Source organism: Plutella xylostella, chromosome 23 (assembly GCF_932276165.1).
Source record: "Plutella xylostella chromosome 23, ilPluXylo3.1, whole genome shotgun sequence".
NCBI lineage: Eukaryota > Metazoa > Arthropoda > Insecta > Lepidoptera > Plutellidae > Plutella > Plutella xylostella.
Genome location: NC_064003.1, coordinates 3,079,189 through 3,098,061, shown reverse-complemented (window position 1 = coordinate 3,098,061; position 18,873 = coordinate 3,079,189). Strand labels below are relative to the sequence as shown.

At 38.9% G+C, this 18,873-nt stretch overlaps 2 protein-coding genes across 3 annotated transcripts; one reads left to right on the top strand and one right to left on the bottom strand.

The window, feature by feature from the left end:
- Window positions 1–548: 548 nt before the first annotated feature.
- On the bottom strand, window positions 549–6,268 carry LOC105383526 (phosphoglycolate phosphatase 1A, chloroplastic). The gene is made up of 6 exons (XM_048629547.1): window positions 6,088–6,268; window positions 4,269–4,426; window positions 3,118–3,252; window positions 2,197–2,404; window positions 1,431–1,575; window positions 549–945 (listed from the first exon to the last, which is right to left on the bottom strand). The coding sequence occupies exons 1-6, from the start codon at window positions 6,176–6,178 to the stop codon at window positions 780–782; spliced, it is 903 nt and encodes a 300-aa protein (XP_048485504.1). The 5' UTR covers window positions 6,179–6,268; the 3' UTR covers window positions 549–779.
- A 1,305-nt stretch (window positions 6,269–7,573) lies between these two features.
- On the top strand, window positions 7,574–12,245 carry LOC119691466 (uncharacterized protein K02A2.6-like). Of its 2 annotated transcripts, none has more exons than XM_048629501.1 (2): window positions 7,574–10,891; window positions 11,684–12,245. In XM_048629501.1, exons 1-2 carry the CDS (start codon window positions 7,765–7,767, stop codon window positions 11,935–11,937), a joined length of 3,381 nt encoding a protein of 1,126 aa, XP_048485458.1. In that variant the 5' UTR covers window positions 7,574–7,764; the 3' UTR covers window positions 11,938–12,245. The 2 variants fall into 2 exon arrangements, with proteins under 2 accessions (XP_048485458.1, XP_048485457.1); XM_048629500.1 differs by having other exon boundaries at window positions 7,574–11,433; window positions 12,119–12,245.
- Window positions 12,246–18,873: the final 6,628 nt, after the last annotated feature.

The following is an 18,873-nucleotide window of genomic DNA, read 5'->3' as shown; positions in this document are numbered from 1 at the left end:
CACTGATTGGTCGATGTTATTTACCTTGTTATTTCCAGTGATTCTTTTTTCTTGCTCTCAAAAGAAATACATAAACTAAATACATAATAAGCACAATCCAGTCACTTTTCAAACTAATTATTTACTTTCACGTATTCCAGAGAAACACAAACTACTTACCTACACATAGATAATAGGTAGATAAATTTATACATAGATCACCATATTCATCATTATAAGCTAAAACACAGAATGGGTCTTACAACCAAAACGTCGTATTCAACAGACAGACGTACCAGGTATATAGCGCTGTCAAATCCTAATCCTAATCCTAACTAATATTATAAATGCGAAAGTAACTGTGTCTGTCTATCTGTCTGTCTGTCTGTTACTCTTTCACGCCAAAACTACTGAACGGATTTGGATGAAATTTGGTATACATACGGTCTAGACCCTGGGAAAGAACATAGGCTACTTTTTATCCCGGAATTTCCACGGGAAAACTTTTTAAGGCGAATCGAAGCGCGCGGGAACAGCTAGTGCCCTATAAAGGTAAGCGTCCACTTTTCGGCATCGTACGCAACGCATTCTGTATTCTTGTAGAAATTCACACATCAAATGCGTCCACTTCTTGGGCATTGCCGACGCCGTCCACACATTTATGATGACCTGTTTTTTAACGATACTAATTACATCGATAGATTGCTACGCTTACCGTAAATCTGCCAAATGATGTTTAAGCTTCTTCGTTACAAACATATTTTATTAGTTAATTATTAGTTATTAATTATACAATACATTTAATTCGAAAGTAGCTGTTTCAAATGAGGCACAATGTCTCCCAGGCAACTTGCGTAGTACTCTGGTTGTATGGAGTTGGCGTGCATTTCCTCTTTGGTGTGGTTGGTGAGGACTAGCAGCGTGTGGAACCCTGTCGCTCTGCCGAGCCCGATGTCTTGCTCGATCCTGAAAAAATATATATATGAAGATTAAATAAGAGTGACGGAAAGGACCTTACTTGAGAGACACTCGAGTTCCTGATATAAATATACCAATACCTGTTTCTAAAACACATGCTAACGACTGTAAATTGGCTGTGAAACGCCTTATAAAAGTGTCAAATTTTGATTTATCATTGTAAAACAGTGACACGCTTAAGTCTAGCTCTTATTGTCATTTTTCACCGACACGATAAGGATAAGTTGAGTAGTGCAAGTATTAATAGTGGACACTGTCTGCGAAACAGAGCGTGAATAAAAAAATCAAGACTGTTTATGATATAGGTAAGACAGTAAACTTATGCGTCTGCTGTCATCATCACGACCCATCACATCCCCACTACTGGAGCACGGGTGTCCTTCCAATGAAGGAAGGGTTTTTGTCCACCACGCTGGCCTAGTGCGTCTGTAATATCTTAAAATTCTAATAAGCATGTATAAACAATAACTTACATGTCACCAATAAACAGTACCCTACTCGGGTCGGTGACCCCGGCTCTTTTCATAGCTAAGTGGCCAAACGTTGGCGATGGTTTGGCCAACAATGTGAAATCACGCTTCACTATATCACGGACCATTTCAGTAAACGCTCCTGGACCTGTGGAATTAATAAAGTGTAATTAATAAATTATCTGGAATAATTTAATTATAATTCTTCACATGTTTGTTTTGTGTAAAACTATAATTAAACCAGGCTGCAGGTATGATTTTATTTTTCGTTTTCTACACATTTCAGAAGCAGGGCCCTGAGTGTGAGTTTTTTCACCTGTCGAGAAGTGAAATCGAAAACGCAGATTTGTATGGCGCGGAGCTAGTACAGCTACTCACCACTAGGTGGCGTGTCTAAAACGCCATACAAATTTGCGTTTCGATTTCACTTCTCGATAGGTTAAAAAACTCACACTCAGGGCCCTGGTCTCAAAATGATCAACTTATTGAATATTGTTAGTGTATAATTGAACCTGATAACGAGTATTCACCTACCTTCAGTAAGTGTGGTTAAAAAAAGATTTTATTATTAACGATTTAGCTTTTTAAATAAATTTCTGTGACATAAATAAACCCAGTAAACCCACATAATATTTAATATTCCAGTAATTTCCATCCTCAAACCTCTGAACCGCGACTCCCAAATCACAACAAAAGACGCACTCGAGAACCTAACAAATCGAAAGCTTCCATCCATATTCTGGACATCAAAGCCTACATCTTCACTCACCGATCCCCAAGCAGCCTGCCTTCAAAGGCACTAGCCGGTCCGAAGCACCGCATATAAAGAGCACTTCAGCCCGTTTCAGGTACGTGGAGGCTTTTTGCAATTTCGGCACATTCACTTTAAAGTCGCTATCGAATACCACCGCTCCTATATCGGGGTCGTCCTCGCCGAACTGCGCGAAGTCGTGATAGTCTTCTGGACACGAGTCTGGCTGTGGAAGAGTGATGATGATGAAATCCAGATGTAATAATCATCAGCGTCTGGTTTAAAATAGTCATGCTGATTCGGCGCTGACCGTCAGCGCTGATAACAGTTTGTATGAAGCGTCAGCGCTAAGCTATCAGGTTGTTTCAGATCGACGATCGCTTTAGCTTCGTACAGCGCCGCATCAGCGTGATTATTAAATTCGCCAACAACAAAATGCCCTCAACAACAAGGGGCCCGGAGGCGTATTCATATTTCAAAACGATGAAATATTTTGAAAGCGATTAAATTTATTTCTAATTTAAAATGCTTACTTATATAGGTACTAAAAGCACAGGTACTTTACTTGATTGTCTATTGGATCTTGTTAAGGTGGTCGAAAAGAAGTTCACGGTCAGGGATTACTGGGCCAAACAAAAAATTGGTGCCTTCAGAATCGTTACAAATAATTATGTTCAACTGATGTGACGACCTATGATACTAACGTATACTGAGATTCTCGCTCTTGTGTAGTCAAAATTATCTATTGATCGTTAGGTATATCGATATTCAAAATAAATCATCTCTAATGGTTGTCACCATGCCTTTATTTGACCTTTTGACTATGCTATTTGGAGTGAAGTATACCTACTGCCGGTTACGTATTTAGCGTTACCCAACAGTGGGCGATAGAAAGCTGATGATGATGATGATTTAGCGTCAAGATTGTTGTTAACTTACCCCATACTTGCATTTGAACCCATTTGCCTCTAGCACGTTGATTGTGCCCATAGACGAAACGCAATAAATAGTTTTATTAAAATTCACTGACTTTAAGTACTCAACTATTGCTATGGATGGTATTGTTAGCCGGTCCTGAAATTAAATAATTATGTTATTGTTGATTAATGACTTATGAATTTTTAGTTCTTAGTTTGCATGTCATTCAGTAGCCGTATGACATAACTAAATTCTTAGGGTGACTTGCATAACAAAGTTAATCAAAATTAAATAGTTTGTCTCTTGCTCTGACAGTATAATGTCAGAGCAAGAGGTCATAGATTTAATTTTGATTAACTTTGTTATGCAAGTCACCCTTAGAATCTACATTTAGGGCCACTTGCACAAACATTTAAATCTAGATTTAGTGTCAAATCTCGATTTAAGAAACGTCAATCCATGTAAAATTTGACACTAAATCGAGATTAAACACTAAAGCTAGATTTAATATGTTGGTGCAAGTGCCCCCTAGTGTCAAATCTCGATTTAAGAAAAGTCAATCCATAATTATAAAATTTGACACTAAATCGAGATTTACTAAGATTTAATATGTTGGTGCAAGTGGCCCTTAATGTTACTTCATATCCGTATGTCTGTTTGACAAACTTTATTCGAATAGGAAAAATAAAGCAATTTTTATAGCAACAAATGTACTTAGTAAGCAGGTCGAGTTTTTACTACAAATCGCTTTTTCAATTGATTTCATGCAGTATACACTGTTTTGTAAATTAAATAGCTGTAGTCGAAAAACTATAAAATTCCAAGTCCGCATTGTTTTAGGCATTATAGTCATTTTTTGGAAATCATAAAGTCATCGTGATACTCGATGTTCAACTGTTTATGTTCACAGAAACATCAACATTCAAGTATCATGATGACGCTTGCAAGCTTCCAGTGCCGCGAGCACAGGATTCGATACTATTTTCGAATCTACACAAAAATATGAAAAAAAACAAATGCCACTTTTGGAACTAACAAATTTGCGTTACATTTTGACGGTACGCAACGTAAACGGAGGCTTCGAATCCTGTGCTCGCGGCTCTGCAAACTGACGGTTCGTTCTATGGATTCAGGGGTTAATATTTAGAAGATTAATTACAATACATACTCACAAACCCTTTCTCCTGGCCGACTGCGTCGAACAGGGCGGTGTAGTCGGCTTTACTTCTGATGCTGTTGTTTGATACAAAATGCACAGTCTTGCCCAGCTCTTGCATCACTTTGAAGAAGTCCCCAGAGCCAGGCATGGGCGCTTTTGTCCAAATTACTCCTAAAAAAGATATGGTTTTTATTAATTACTTAAGTTTGTGCATATTAGTTGTCCACCAACCCGCACTAGGCCAGCGTAGTGGACTAGGCCTACACCCTTCCTTCATTGAAAGGAGACCTGTGCCCCAGCAGTGGTGACGTGATGGGTCGTGATGATGTGCATAGTTAATAACAGGGTTTTCTCCATACCTACATCTACGTACGTACACGCTGTGATATTATAGCTTATCAAAGTTGTTTTAAAAGATTGAAAACATAATGGTACCTATGTATGTTATTAAAATTATCAAGAAATGTACCTATAGGTATTTATTTTCTGAGATATTTTTGTTTTCCGGTTTATTCTTGTTAATAAATTGAAACAGGGTTACTTAAAACAGGTATATATATTTTTTGTTTTTACTGGAAAACATTTATTTCACTTTACAAAATCCTAACTAATATTATAAATGCGAAAGTAACTGTGTCTGTCTGTCTGTCTGTCTGTCTGTCTGTCTGTCTGTCTGTCTGTTACTCTTTCACGCCAAAACTACTGAACGGATTTGAATGAAATTTGGTATACATATGGTCTAGACCCTGGGAAAGAACATAGGCTACTTTTTATCCCGGAATTCCCACGGGAAAACTTTTTAAGGCGAAGCGAAGCTCGCGGGAACAGCTAGTACCTTATAATTCAGTGAATAAACTGACTGAAATATCCTTCGTATATTTAGTTAAGTAAATATTTAATTTTAAATTATCTATGCCACATTGTCAAGGTAATTTACTAACAAGGAAAACATACTCCATAACTAGGTATTGTAACTTTATTACAGTGACAACTACCTACTTATCTTTACTATCACTGCACTCTATTAGAATTTATTATACATTATGTTTGTATTTAATCATCTTCACCTTCAACTTCATTTAAACACATACCATAAATAAATTATAATCATTACTGGAGTACCGTCGCGAGATTCCGTCCTAGATACAATACCTACAATATTTAAGTGGGTTCTGATTCCCCGGCTTCGGTTAAGATAATCGTTGATCTCATTTAGGGCTAGGTACCAGCTACCATACCATCACCGACACATAAGCAATTAAAAATCCATAGGCAGCGTCGTTCATCTGTCTGAACCAGATAAATTACGTCAGATTTTCATTGTTAATATCGAATGTTCGGTGGTGGTAACCCCACAGTAACAGAAAAATAATTCTGTCATCTTTTACACGTTTCAAAGTTAGCGTTGTCGAATGAAACACACAGAACATGCCACCTAACGCGACATCGATTTCGGATTCAAAATATATTGCATTTGACACTAATGTTACTTTGTTTTGACTTCGCGATACCCCCCCAGATATTTAAGTCAGCTGTTTCACGCAATGTTGACGCAACATCAGTCTCACCTCACCTAATTATAACTGTGCTGGTAATGAAAATTACTCATACTTTGGCATCTCTTCCTCAACATTATTAATAAAAGTCAGTTTATGAATTAGATGTTCCAATTTTATAATGTGTTCTATAGCATAGGATATAAGATAAGCAAAATATATAAGTAGAAAAAAATCAAAGCAAATATACCAGTAGTCTAGGCCACAGATTATTAATAGATAAACACAACATGCTATGTTTACATTAGCCATAAATTCATATTTTATTAAACTCACCATCACAATCTGAGAAAACATGATCGAAAGAGCCCAAAAACTTCTTCAAATCCTCCTTGCTTATGTCATTTAAACACACTGGCTTAGCCATAGTTGAGTAACACACAAATTAAGCTTATAAACGTTCGAAAAACACGTGTGTGCCTAACCTCTTTAGTTGTGATACTGCGCTAGCGTCATTCAAAGGCCGATCGATATAGTACGAGTGGCGAGCGCGTTTACACGATGCGAATGTAGGCCAACTTAGCTTGTGTTCCGCCGTAAAATTGTGCTGAAATTGATAGGTCTTTTGGCATGAAAATGTGTTGGGAGGTTCAAGCTGATAGTATTTGAAGTCTATGCATATTGTTATATGATAAAAACCTTGAAAAATACAAGTATTAAATGACACGAATAGATTAGAATTACCTAATTATGAATTAAGGAGATACCGCTCGCTCGCGATCTATCACTTTTGTGTGCAAATGTACAGCAATAAGCGGGTCGCTCGCTTGCGAGTCACCTCTGGAGGGGATTACAGTCGTCAGTATATTTAATTTATGTATGTAAGTGTGTAATTACTCTGTTTGCCATGGTTGATACATTGTTCATTAATGTATTTTTTCCCCAAACCAAATAATTAAAATGCTGAAAATACGTACCCAGAAACTGATGATAATTATAATGTTGGTAAATCTGTGTATCTACGCGTGTCGCAGGAAGTGTTATCTTTGTTCACTGTTAGTTCTACCATTATAAACGCTCCTTTTAATCATAAAACAAAAGACTATCGATCGCGACTGTTGCCATGACATTGACCTTCAAATATATTTTTATTTCTCGAGCCAGGAATCTACCCTGTGGTATGCTACAACCTTGAACTTATCTTATGATCTTATTGTTTTAGGAATAGTGTTCATTTTCGCCTTGTATTTAGAGCGTGTTAATTGATTCTACAGGCCTGACCACGCCGGATAATTGACTAATTTGTACAAAGCCGCTAAGTAATTATTGTTCCATCTGTTTCTTCAATAAAAACCTCATTTAATACTAATTTTACAAGAGATTGAAAGAGAAAAGACCTGAAAACAGGTCAAAATACCAGACTTTGACCTGTCTTACACAATGTAACCTTTGGCCGGATATTTCTTGTCGTCATCATTATCATCATCATCAGCCAAAAATCATCCACTGCTGGACATAGGCCTCTCCCAAGGAGCGCCACAACACTCGGTCCTCGGCCTTCCTCATCCAACCACTTTCCTCCGCTTGTCGTAAATAAATAAAATAAAAACTTATACAAACTTGTAAGTACGTAGTCATAATTCATAATAAAACTAGCATCGTGTATGTTTAAAGTCCACATAAGACCGAGGCTTACGCGGTAAGTTTGGCGCTCACGGTATAGTATAATACACTCATAAATATCAACTTACTATACCGAAACTTTGGTTATGAGCATCTGTTACACTTCACAATTTATTTGGTGTGAAATTCTTATTATACCTGCGCTGTATGTACATGCGTATATAGTATACCTACATATAGATACACATAGCTAAGCATAAGTTGTAGCTACCTCAGCCAGTAATAAATCAGCATCCAACATATTCGGTAGTTTCATTCCACTGGCGACGAGGATTATAAAAGTACCCGCGTTTGTGTAATATTGTACGAAAATTACGTTTTGCGTTTAAAATGTCGTTTTTAGGAAGTATTTCTAATTTCGACCACAAGACTGGTGAATGGTCAATATTTAAGGGACGTTTACAACAGTTTATCAAAATTAATAACTTCAGTGTGAGTAATCAAAGTGCCGTGCTCATTACCCACCTGTCGGATGAGACTTACCGTTTGTTACGTAACTTGGTCTATCCGAAGGATTTAGATAATTTGTCGTACGAGGAGCTGATAAAGGTACTCGACAATCACTTCATAACGAAGCGGTGCACCTTTGCGGACAAGGCAAGGTTTTATGGTGCGACCAGAAGTCCAGGCGAAACGTTGGGAGACTGGGCGGCGCGACTAAGGGGTCTAGCGAGTTATTGCGACTTCGACTCCGCCCTGGAAATGGTTCTGCGGGACCGTTTCGTCCTCGGCCTGGGCTTGGGGCCCGAGCGGGACAAGCTGTTCGAGCAGAGCGCCTCCACCTTGACCTTCTCGAGCGCGCTGCAGATAGCGGAGCAGGCGGAGAGTGCGCGGCAAGCCAAGGCGATGGTGATGGACGGCGCAGGGGCGTCGGTGAAGCAGGAGCCGGTGTACCGGGCGGCGAGCGAGCGCGCGCGCCGCGACGGGGGCGCCGGGGCCGCCGGGGGCGCGCCCGCCGCCGCCCGCTCCGTCTACCAGCGCGATATTGAAGAGGGCTTGCGTTGTTCAGTGTGTGGGTTAAAAAACCATTCAAGTGAAAAGTGCAGATATAAAAATAGTCGTTGCAAAAAGTGTGGTAAAAAAGGTCACATGAAAAAATTGTGCAAAGTGCGGGTTAATAACCTAGACATGGAGGATCAATCCAACTCAGACTGTGATGATTGTAAGGAATGCATGATGTATAACTTAAGGTATGAAACTTATCCACCTATTACTGTATGTGTTGATATAAATAGTAATACATTTAACATGGAATTAGACTCGGGTTCGGCTATATCTGTAATATCAGAGTTATTTTATACAAAGAATTTTCCTACTGTGGTTCTAAATGAAAGTTTAATAAAAATATGTGTATACAATGGCCATAAAATAAAACCTTTAGGTTATTTCACCGCTAGAATTACTTATGAGGATAAATGCGAGGAAATAAAATTGTACGTAATAAAAAATGGCGGTCCTCCACTATTAGGGCGAGATTTTTTGTCAAAATTTTCATTACAGTTTACAACAGCTAGGAACAACAATATAGAAATTAACGATGATTACGAAAATGATGCAAAACAAATTGCAACCGAGTTTTCTGATCTATGGAAGGATGAGTTGGGCACGTTTAATAAGTTCAAGGTTACCCTTCGTCTAAAAGATAACGTACAACCTAAATTTTTCAAACCTAGAAATGTACCGTTTGCGCTTAAGGAAAAAGTAAATGACGAGTTGAAGCGGCTAACTAGTTTAGGCATATTAGTTCCTGTAACTAATTCCGATTACGCAACACCTATAGTTCCGGTGTTGAAAGAAAACGGAAAAGTTAGAATTGCTGGCGACTATTCGATAACCCTCAATAAAGACATGCACATAGACAAGTACCCTATGCCCCGTATTGAAGAGGTATTTGCAAATATTGGTGGGGGTGAGCGATACACCAAAATTGACCTCAGTAATGCATATAACCAATTTGTGCTTTCTGATGACTCACAGGAGCTTACCACCATCAATACACCGCGCGGCCTATTCAAGTACACCCGTCTGGTCTATGGGCTGGCGAATGCGCCCGCTATATTCCAGAGAACTATGGAGAACTTGTTATCAGGCATAGATGGAGTGAGCTGCTGGCTCGACGACGTGTGTGTCACCGCGCCCTCGCGGGAGGAGCATCTGCGCCGGCTTCGGGAGGTATTAGCGAGATTTAAAAATGCAGGATTGAAGTTACAAAAACAAAAATGTGAATTTTTCCAACAAAGCATTACGTATCTCGGTTACGTGATAGATAAGCACGGTGTAAGAACCTGTCCAAAAAAGGTAGAAGCTATTTTAGCTGCCCCACGCCCCAATAACGTATCGGACTTAAAAAGATTCCTTGGAATCATAAATTACTATCGCAATTTTGTTCCTAGGATATCTTCAATTTTATGTCCTCTTTATGAATTGTTGCGTAAAGACGCAGAGTGGGTGTGGAGCGGGCAGCACGAGCAGGCGATGCGGCAGGTGCAGCGCGCGCTGGCGGCGGACGTGGCGCTGGCGCACTACGAGCCGGGCGCGCGGCTCGTGCTGGCCGTGGACGCGGGCCCGGGCGGGCTGGGCGCCGTGCTGGCGCAGGGCGCGGAGGGACACGAGCGACCGCTCGCCTTCGCCTCGAGATCACTCGCCCCAAGCGAAAAGAACTATAGCCAAATCCATAAGGAGGCGACGGCTATAATTTTTGCCGTGAAATATTTCCACCAGTATTTATACGGTCGAAATATTCCCTTTGTCCTAAAAACCGATCACAAACCATTAATAGCCATTTTCGGTAAAAATAAAGGAGTATCGGTCATGACAGCATCGCGTCTTCAACGTTATGCTATATTCTTGTCGGCATATAACTACGACATACAGTATGTGTCGAGCGAAAAAAATTTAGTTGCCGATTATTGTTCTCGGGCACCAATAGATAGCAAAATATCTGGAACTGATCTAGGGGAAAATGGTTCTTATTTGAACTACATTAAGAATGATAACCTACCTCTATTGTTTACTGACATGCAAGCGGCGACGTCGTCAGATAAGGTCCTACAGACGGTAATTAAGTACATGCGCAATGGATGGCCACGGAAAATAAAATGTAAACAAATACTGCCATACTTCAAATGCAAAAGTGATTTGGATGTGGACGATGGATGTTTACTGCGCGGGCATCGACTAATTATTCCGCAGGTACATAGGGAGCGCATGTTAATCGAACTTCATAAAGGCCACTTAGGGGTTGTAAAAACTAAAAGTTTAGCCCGCAGCAAAATGTGGTGGCCGGGTATCGACGGTGACATCACCCGCACCGTGCTAGCGTGCGACACGTGCAGCGCGCTGCGGGCCGCGCCGCCGCGCGCGCCGCCCGCCGCCTGGCCGCCCGGGCGCGCGCCCTGGGACCGCCTCCACATAGACTACATGGAGCTAGACAGGAAGGTGTTCCTAGTGGTCATCGATAGCTATAGCAAGTGGGTAGAATGCGTGCACATGTGTAACACGGCTACTGCAACATTAATTAAGAAATTAAAATCAATGTTTTATACGTTCGGATTACCAAAAATGCTGGTATCGGATAATGATCCTAAGATAAATAACGAAGAATTTACGCATTTCTGTAAACTTAACGGTATAAAATACCTAACTTCACCTATTTATCACCCGTGCTCTAATGGTCAAGCAGAAAATTCTGTAAAGACCTGTAAAAAAATGCTAAAGAGCATATTAGCCAACCATAACACCGCGTCGTTAGAATTCATTATCGAAAAACTGTCCTCTTGTTTGTTCGAGTATCGCAGTAGTGCTCATTGTTCCACGCACGAGTCGCCCGCCAAGTTGATGTTCGGCCGAGAATTGCGTGGCAGACTCGATCTAATACTACCAGATAAACACGATAAACAACAATGCATCAGTGTAAACAAAACTCATTTTTGCATAGGTCAGAAGGTTTGGGCTCGCTGTTATGTATCCCGTAAACCGGTTTGGCGAGTAGGAAAAATAGTGAGTAAATTAGGTAATAGAATGTTTATGGTTAATGTGGAAGGTGATTACGGTATGTGTAAAAGACACATCGATCAACTAAGGAAATATCATTCCCAAAACGATGATAGTACAATTTTACTACAAGATTCATCATCATCATCATCATCCACACTCTTACCTGGAGAGTCTGGAGACGAGTCACTTCATGTTACTTGTAATGAACCTCAAAATGTACCAATGCCTCCCTCATTAGATGCACAAAGTTCAAGTACAATTACTGAAACTGTAACTAATGAAGATTTTGTTGACTGCGAAAATGTTGTTAATGAGGATGAGTGTATTGTGAGGTCAGAGGTGAGCGCCGCGCCTCCCGCGCCGCCGCCGGAGCAGCCGGCCGGGCCTGGCCCCGCGGCTGAGACCGAGGGGCCTCCGCCGACAGAGGGGGGAGACAGAGAGGGTTCTGGTGGTAACCACCATAAATATAATTTAAGGCCTCGCAAAGAAGTCCATTACAAACAATAGATTAGTTAGTAATTAAATTAACCAGCTGTAAGTTGATGTGTTAGGTATAAGCCGTATTTAAATAATACCTACTATAGATAGTTATAAGTACTTATAAGATTGTATATTATTATTTATTGTGTAGTATAAATGTTGATTTTTGTAAATATTATAACTAACTTACTGTTGTCTGTTTTGGTAGGTTTCCAAACTGATGTGGGAGGAGTGCGCTGTATGTACATGCGTATATAGTATACCTACATATAGATACACATAGCTAAGCATAAGTTGTAGCTACCTCAGCCAGTAATAAATCAGCATCCAACATATTCGGTAGTTTCATTCATTATTTATTTATTTATTTATTTATTTATACCAAACTTTGTGTAACATAGTTATTTTATTGAAGTGTGTTGTCTAGCTTATAATTTAATTTTTATTCTTATCTACCTAAAATTGATTTTGGGTCTGGCGTGAAAAGTCTAAATAGGTATACAAAAACAGAAGAAGTAAAAAGAACTCATCATCATCACGACCCATCACGTTCCCACTGCTGGGGAAGGGGCTCCTTCCAATGAGGGAAGGGTTTTAGGCCTAGACCACCACGCTGGCCTAGAGCGGGTTGGTGGACCCCAACACAAGCAAGCTTGTGCTGAGAGAGTTGTCGGGTAAGTGGGCAACCCGACTGTCAGATGTTTTCAAGCTGCCCGAAGGCCTCTGACTAGGCTTAACAAGTGCTGCCGAAGCAGCAACCGGGACCCATGACTTAACGTGCCGTAGAAGCACGGAAGCGTCCAGAAAAGAACCACTTGAAATCGGTCACCCATCCAATGGCTGACCGTGTAAGTTGTTGCTTAACCTTAGTGATCAGTTACGATCACTGAGGCTCGCTCGACTACGGATGTTTGTGAACAAGAAATACGATAGAGTATTTCTTTTGTACTCCAGTTTATAGCTAAACGACGAGTTCGCTGAATGACTGCAAAAGATTTACTTCGCTAAAAATCTACCTATTTCGAAAAATATCTACTTGACAAATCGCCATTATAAAATCAAAAACTATAATTATCATAAAAATTTAATTAAACCTAAAACTTTACAACGACTATCATCAAAAACACCGCAACATGTTATGTACTTCCCTATACAAAACTTTGTTAGACAAAGCATGCGAGGGCATAAAAATAATTAACCCAAAAATGTGCCCAAGTTGTACGTTCTAAGCACACTTCCAGAGTTTCAGCATTCCAAACATGCAAGTTGGTATGCTAAGCTATGTAACAGGAAAACTTTGAGCAATTTTTGTGCAGCCACTACAAGCAGAACTTTTTAATGTAGAGCTCCCTGCAAGCATCTAATAGCACTCGTTTATATTTAATGATTTCAAGCATTTTTTACTCATTTTCTCTCGTGTTGTAACTAGGTAACATACATAATATTTTTTTAATATTATAGGTACTTTTGTAGTAAGTATTCATTACATATTTTTTATACATAATGTACATTATTGTACTTATACATACGAGTGCAGAGTATATTGAAACCCTTTTTAGAATACGAATGTCAACAAGTTTTTTATGTATATGATCAGGTAATATTAACGCAAAATGGCTCACTTTTAAATTATAAAATGAATTAATGATAATCCTAACTACAAGGTGGGCACGTGAAAAGTTTAAATTGAAAAAATTGACAGAACAAAAAGAATGCCGAAGTCATTATTTAAAAAAAAAAACCCGACTTCTGACGTTATATTAAAAAAAGATTTTTGAAATATTTCTAACTAGCTGTTCCCGCGCGCTTCACTTCGCCTTAAAAAGTTTTCCCGTGGGAATTCCGAGATAAAAAGTAGCCTATGTTCTTTCTCAGGGTCTAAACCATATGTATACCAAATTTCATTCAAATCCGTTCAGTAGTTTTGGCGTGAAAGAGTAACAGACAGACAGACAGACAGACAGACAGACAGACACAGTTACTTTCGCATTTATAATATTATATAGTTAGGATAGTTTTTTTCTGTGAATTTATAAATTTAAACTTTTCACTGGCCCTCCCTGTATTTTGTAAATGTGACTCGTGCGCCTGCTAGTGCGCGTTCTTCTATAAGTAGCATCTATGAGACTAATTTACCGAGTCTGTAATGTTGAGGCAAGTACCTATTTATAGCGCGCGGGTAAAGACTAACCCCCTTATTCATAAAAAAGTTAGTGGACGCATTAGCTATTGAACTGTTCTGTCACTCTCTGACAGAGAACAATTTGTTCTTTGAAAGAGAGGGGCAAAACATTTTTTTTATGAATAAGGGGGATATTACCTACATTCCTGTAATTCTCTAATTCTTAGCGTTTCCATCGGTTACAAACACTAGACCGCGGTGAAAGTAATAGCCAGTCACAATTGCGTCATTCGCTGGCTAGGCCAGGATGCGCTGATTTTTCATCTTATTTTCCCGAATTTCCAAAAGTCGTAGAACCAACATTGTTCAAAATTACCTCCTGAGTCACCCCGTTTCGGCTTACGTACTATATAGGTACTATATGTACACTATACCCTTTTTACAACATACATTTCCTTCAGCCCTTTACAGTGGAAAACGCTAATGCAGGTCACATTATCCATGGCCAGCTCTACATCTGCGTCAGGTGCGTCCACTCACAACCCGAAAACTCTCCGACCCTTTTTATTATTAACTGCCACGACCAATTTATTCGGCCATTTGCCACAATGACGTTTAGCCGGACTGAACTGGTTAAGTGTGTATTGTATTTTACTGTAGTTTAATATAATACAGTTCCGTTCTCTCATTTAGACATCCCTGTTCTAGATTCAAGTGGATAGAGAAAGATAAAGAAACATTTATTTGACACACTGGCTCATCGAGCGTCAAATAGACACCAGCTTAGCATTTGCTGTAGAAAATAAAGCAAGAATAGATCTCTGAAATAAATTATTACCTGTCAATAATAACGATAGAAATGGTAACTGAACGAATATCAGTCCAATCAAATATGTGTCAGTTGAAGGAAAAATTGCATTATCCATGAATTACAGTTTGCAAGCTGAATAAAATTGTCATTGAGTCAGATAAGTCTATTCAAATGACAGAGGCTTACTTTAGTAAATTTATATGGTTATGTGTTTCTTACCTTTTTATAAGGATCTCCAAAATAAGAAATTGCTTCTTGAGTGGTTTTACTTTCTGTATATCAAAATGGCCTAATATTTGCAATGTCAAATAGCTTTTAGATTTGCCGAGAACGGTCAGGCTGACGGGTTGAGAATAAAACGTTGATGGAATATCTTATCAGAGTTGGAATACTATTGCAAATATGAGTAGGTAAAGGAAAGATGATTGTCAGAGGTAAGACATTTGTAATAACGCAAACATATTGCATGAATACTGCTTCGGAAAAATCTTTGTTGGACAGATACAAAAAAATATATTAACTTAGGTAGAAAGTATATTTTACAGTCTTTCTGTGTGTAGTCACCTAGTGACAGACATATATATTTTATAATATAATATATACACACAGTGAAATATTATCACATCAGTGATCTATAAAAAAATACACTTACATGTTAAAATGTATTTTTCGGCGTATCACAATAGACACAGGACTCAATATCATACAGCGCATTATCATAGCCATTGAAAACAGTCCAGTGAACATCGACCTTTGATTATATCCCGTTCCTTTCTGGGGGAAACGATTTGCAAGGTTAATCGGGGGTCAAATGTAGGCTGGTCGATAAAGTATTGTGATCGACATAAGTACCAAGTCTGCTATTTAATGTTAGAGGCGCAATATGCATTGTATTGACGGATGGTGCTTGACTCGACTTGATATGACCAATATTCGCGAGTATTCACATCGTTCATGTTACTTCCACTAGTATAATAGTAAGGTAAGCGTCCAACTCATGCAAAAAAAAACATATCTAACTATCGGTATCGTTAATATCTGCACAAACGGATTTTCATAAATGTATGGAGAAACGGCGTCGGCAATGCCGATGAAGTGGACGCACTTTTTTGATAACTTACACAAGTGCGTATACTGAATGCGATGCGTCCGTTGCTTACGATGCCGAAAGGCCGACGCTCACCTCAAATCTGCTTTTACTCGCCACTACTCAAACGACGGAGTGCGAGTTGTCACATTGTCCATATTTCTTCTATTTAGCGGACTCGTGCACAGTGCTCTTATTCTATGCCAGCAGGGGTCTATTGTCAAATGCCTTCGATTGGCTCACTGAAAATGACCCCGGTGCTTCATAAATGTTTGGGCTAGCTCCGTCACGGGCATCAAAGCTTAACAGAGAAAAGGAGCTTTGTGAGTGATTTTGAGGATATTTTGTGCCTTGTATCCTTGTACTGAGGATCTGATGATGATTCATCATATTTTTGTTGGTGTATTTAAAAAAAATTAAGATTGATAATTTACATATTTTATAAAGTAAGCTTTGGGAGAGGCCTTCTTCCAGCAGTGAACTGCTATAGGCTGATGATGATGATGATGATGAAGTAAAGAGAAATATAGGTAAAATTTGGTGCTTTTCTGTAAAAAAATACAGAGTACTAAATTATAAATAATTGCTTTACTTACCTAACTTGGTATTTTTTTGATTTCTTTTTAGTAAGTAAGTAATAAGACTTGTGTTCTGACTTTTCTATCAACATCATAAAACACAAGAACCTCCAAGCATCGTTCGTAGCCGCAGCCTACACCTGCACTACGCGGCAAAACTTCGAAAGGCAAAAAAACCAGGTGGCGCATTTCCGAAACGCATTTGCGTGCAAGCGAATGGAGTATCATATTAAATTTAATTGCTACGCCTTTCAGTGCAGTCGGGGCAGTAACGACGTCATTACCAGTAATGGCATTACGCGACACTCTCAAGTTGCCCGACTCATGTTGCAAACATTGCTCCGTAAGACCTTTTTGCTGTTTTTTTGTCTTAATTAAAAGCTATTTATTAGTCTGGTAGATGGTGGAACTACAGTATCAGTGACCAACTGACTATCTTTTCTTTCAGACGCATAGATATTTTTTTTTATCAAGTCACTTTTCTAAAAAACAAACGTGCGATGCGTTTGGCTTCTAATATGTACCATAATCACATAATCTTCATCTTCCTCAATGCAATACCACAGACAAAAATACCATTCACACTTATCTGAGTTACCCATGTGAATTCCCTACATCAAAACGCGCACTTTCAAACTTCTACCAAATATCTCTGATATCTGTCAAAACTCTTGAAATATTACAAAAGCGTATGTCTACACACTGTCTACACAGTCATGCAAAAAACACCTTTAGCACAACACTATTTCACAGTACACTAGAAGTTCTGTACAGTTTTTGTCAGCGCTCCGCAGTACTCCGCACTCATGCCGTGTCAAAAGTTCTACTTGTATACACGAGTTGCTCGAGTAAATGAAACATATTTTTTCCATTTCACTTTTTGCAAAAACACCTAGGCTGGCTGGAGTTTGTATGTTTTGTTAAAGTACTCAGTTGAACATTTTTGAAATGCGATACTTTTTATTGTTGTTTATGGTTTTTATTAGGAACTAGCTGTTCCCGCGCGCTTCGCTTCGCCTTAAAAAGTTTTTCCGTGGGAATTCCGGGATAAAAAGTAGCCTATGTTCTTTCCCAGGGTCTAGACCGTATGTATACCAAATTTCATTCAAATTCGTTTAGTAGTTTTGGCGTGAAAGAGTAACAGACAGACAGACAGACAGACAGACAGACAGACAGACACAGTTACTTTCGCATTTATAATATTATATAGTTAGGATATCGCATTGTTTACGGAACTTTCTGGCTTTCAACAATCTGTTTGTGACTTCGTATACCTATCTACAATCACGAGATACATAGTCAAAATGATCCCATTAAGGACATTAAGGTAATGAAACTGGCACATCCTATTCAGAGACTATTTCATTATCTCTGTGCCTTGTGAGGGTCTGTCTGTAGTCTGTATGAGTCTGTACTACGGTTTGAATGCGAGCTTTATTCAGATACTGTAACACCAATCGAATAAGAGTATCAAACTTTAGTCTACTTAGAGCTGATTTTTCAATAGGCAAATAAAAGTTATCTGGGGAATAATTCTGATGATGTTACGTCTGAATATTTGTATCAGACAGAAACAGTAACATTTTTATTCGTCATATAACTTTTATCTGATTATTGTAAAATCAGCCCTCAGCTAAATGTCTATCGTATGCTCACGAGCAATGAAAAAGATCAACCTGCCATTGACGTTCCATGTAACATAACTTTTTTCATTGCTCGTGTGTGTGTATTCAAGCTATAGTTTTTATCCCCGGCACGCTAAGAAGAAGAAGATTAGTAGTGCAAGTACATTATACCTTATTCTACAAAGGCATCGTTAAAAACATCTAATTTAATTATTTATCTAGGTTGAAACTGGCCAAAGCAAATAATGGTCAATTTCATAATCATCAAACAATATTTAAAATAGCCGAACAAAGACACAAATCAACTTTAGACATCAAATACAACAAATAAGTCAAAAATAGTAAAGGCGATCTACTGACTTCAAATGATGATATAAACAATCGCTGGGAAGAGTATTACAAGGAATTATTGCATGAAGAATATCCAAGTGAAGAATTACCACCCATTCCCCCTGTCCAGGGCCTCATAAACATCATACCCCCTGCTGAAATTAAAACAGCCATTGCTAAAATGAAAAATCATAAAAGCATGGGTCCAGACAATGTTCCTGCAGATCTCTGGAAGAAATTGGGAGATAATGCAATGCCCTGGCTCACAGACTTATTCAATAAGATTCTCATCGAAGGCAGTATCCCCGACTCTTGACGCTCAAGTTTTCTCTGTCCGATTTATAAAAATAAAGGTGACATAGCCCAATGTAATAACTACAGAGGAATAAAACTTACCTCACACACTCTCA

Excerpts from the sequence above, each read along its gene's own strand:
- LOC105383526 (XM_048629547.1), bottom strand. The coding sequence starts at position 6,178 with ATGGCTAAGCCAGTGTGTTTAAATGACATAAGCAAGGAGGATTTGAAG. Across the intron at positions 4,427-6,087 it reads TGTTTTCTCAGATTGTGATG|GAGTAATTTGGACAAAAGCG; the intron begins GTGAGTTTAATA and ends TATCTTTTTTAG. Across the intron at positions 3,253-4,268 it reads TCGGCCAGGAGAAAGGGTTT|GACCGGCTAACAATACCATC; the intron begins GTGAGTATGTAT and ends ATTTAATTTCAG.
- LOC119691466 (XM_048629500.1), top strand. The coding sequence starts at position 7,765 with ATGTCGTTTTTAGGAAGTATTTCTAATTTCGACCACAAGACTGGTGAA. Across the intron at positions 11,434-12,118 it reads TTTGGCGAGTAGGAAAAATA|GTTTCCAAACTGATGTGGGA; the intron begins GTGAGTAAATTA and ends CTGTTTTGGTAG.